The sequence below is a fragment of the Arachis stenosperma genome, chromosome 6 (genome assembly GCF_014773155.1).
Source record: "Arachis stenosperma cultivar V10309 chromosome 6, arast.V10309.gnm1.PFL2, whole genome shotgun sequence".
Classification (NCBI taxonomy): domain Eukaryota; kingdom Viridiplantae; phylum Streptophyta; class Magnoliopsida; order Fabales; family Fabaceae; genus Arachis; species Arachis stenosperma.
The window spans coordinates 143785374-143787109 of record NC_080382.1 but is presented as its reverse complement, the minus strand read 5'-3'; the positions used below and the strand labels follow the sequence as shown (position 1 = coordinate 143787109).

Below are 1736 nucleotides of genomic sequence, written 5' to 3'. Positions count from 1 at the left end.
AACTAAGAAACGTGCTTCCACTTCACTCCACCTGTATCCTCACTGTTAATAATTTTCCTCCTCAATATAAATAAATATTTATTACTTCAAATAATAAAATATAATATTAAAAATGTTTAATATTATTAAGCTTTACTTTCTCACCACTTGTCAAGCAACTTCCAGTCCATTATGAAATGCTGGGCCTCCTTTATAAACCCCACTCCACACTCTCACTCCCTCCATTACTTCACAACTTGAACAATAATATTTCACCAAAACTACATACAACACATACAAACACTTTTTTTTTTTTACATATTTTTTTCTTTTAATTCGTATCGGAATCTTATTGTTATCAGATGGCTCTAGAAGCTCTGAATTCGCCTACGGCGAACTCTTTCGAAAACAGCCACAACCACGGCCACAGCCAGTTTGAATCTTGGACTAAAAGAAAGCGCTCAAGGCGAGGATCTTCTCAACCTCGCTTTGACCACCACAATCCGCCGTGCACGGAGGAAGAGTACCTCGCTCTATGCCTCATCATGCTTGCTCGCGGACACGCTGGACCTGGAACCGCCGCCGTTCTTCCTCCGCCGCAACTCACCGCCGGAGATTCTTCAACCGCGGCAAAACTCAGCTACAAATGCTCCGTCTGCAACAAGGCTTTTCCATCTTACCAAGCTCTCGGCGGACACAAGGCGAGTCACCGGAAAAACACTGCCGCCGCCGGCGGAGGAGATGATAACTCTACGTCTTCAGCAGCCACCACTAGCTCCGCCACAGCTGGCGCCGCCGTGTCCGGAGGCGGTTCAGGGAAGGCGCACGAGTGCTCAATTTGTCACAAGAGTTTTCCGACGGGACAGGCGTTAGGCGGACACAAGAGGTGCCACTACGACGGCGGCGCGGCGGGGAGTGCAGGCGGTGTTACGACGGAGGAAGGTGTGGGATCTACTCACACCGCCTTTAGCCACCGCGACTTCGACCTTAACGTTCCGGCGTACGGTGAATTCTCGAGGGATGAAGAAGTAGAGAGCCCTCACCCTGTGATGAAGAAGAGGCCACGTGTTTTCATGGTGCAGAAGATCGAAATCCCTCAAATCCGTTAGAAAATTTGGTGAATTAGGTTGCAAAACTTGTTTAATTTCAAGTTTAGATTTGATTTGATTTGGATTTTATTAGATTAGGGATGAAAAAAACACTGAGATAGATCCAGATTCATATATGAGTTATATTTTTTTTAAAAGATTTTTATTATTTGGAGAATTTTTAGATTGATTTGTTTCTGTAAATACTGTACTTTTTGGGTTCTCTTTTCAGAACCAACTCTTATGATTTGGAATTGTACTTTTTGACGGTGGCATGAAAAATTCAATTTATTTATTTATTTTCTTTGTGAAAATGAATTCAGTTTTGATTTTGACATATCCAATCCATGCATGGAATGATTGATCTGATCTATAGAGTGGGGTACTATGGTAAAAAGCTCCTTCAAATTTGTTAGCTTATTCTTCCTGTTAGATTCGATTTTGGAAATTTGTTTGTCATAATAAAATAAAGCTACCATAGTTTTATGGTCATGGTAAGAAAATCATCATACATTGAAACTCTTAAAACGTCTAGTTAGTTATAAGTTCCATTCTTATTGTAACTCTTAGAACGAAAATTTATTTTAATAGCCATTTAAGGGAGTATATGAGAAAAGATATTGGTAAAATGAAAAATAAAAAGTGAATTAATAATTGATGATATTTTAT

General features: G+C 40.3%; 1 protein-coding gene across 1 annotated transcript; it reads left to right on the top strand.

The window, feature by feature from the left end:
- The first annotated feature begins 211 nt into the window (after positions 1-211).
- LOC130935311 (zinc finger protein ZAT10-like) lies at positions 212-1381 on the top strand. The gene has a single exon (XM_057865006.1). The coding sequence runs from the start codon at positions 342-344 to the stop codon at positions 1086-1088; it is 747 nt and encodes a 248-aa protein (XP_057720989.1). The 5' UTR covers positions 212-341; the 3' UTR covers positions 1089-1381.
- Positions 1382-1736: the final 355 nt, after the last annotated feature.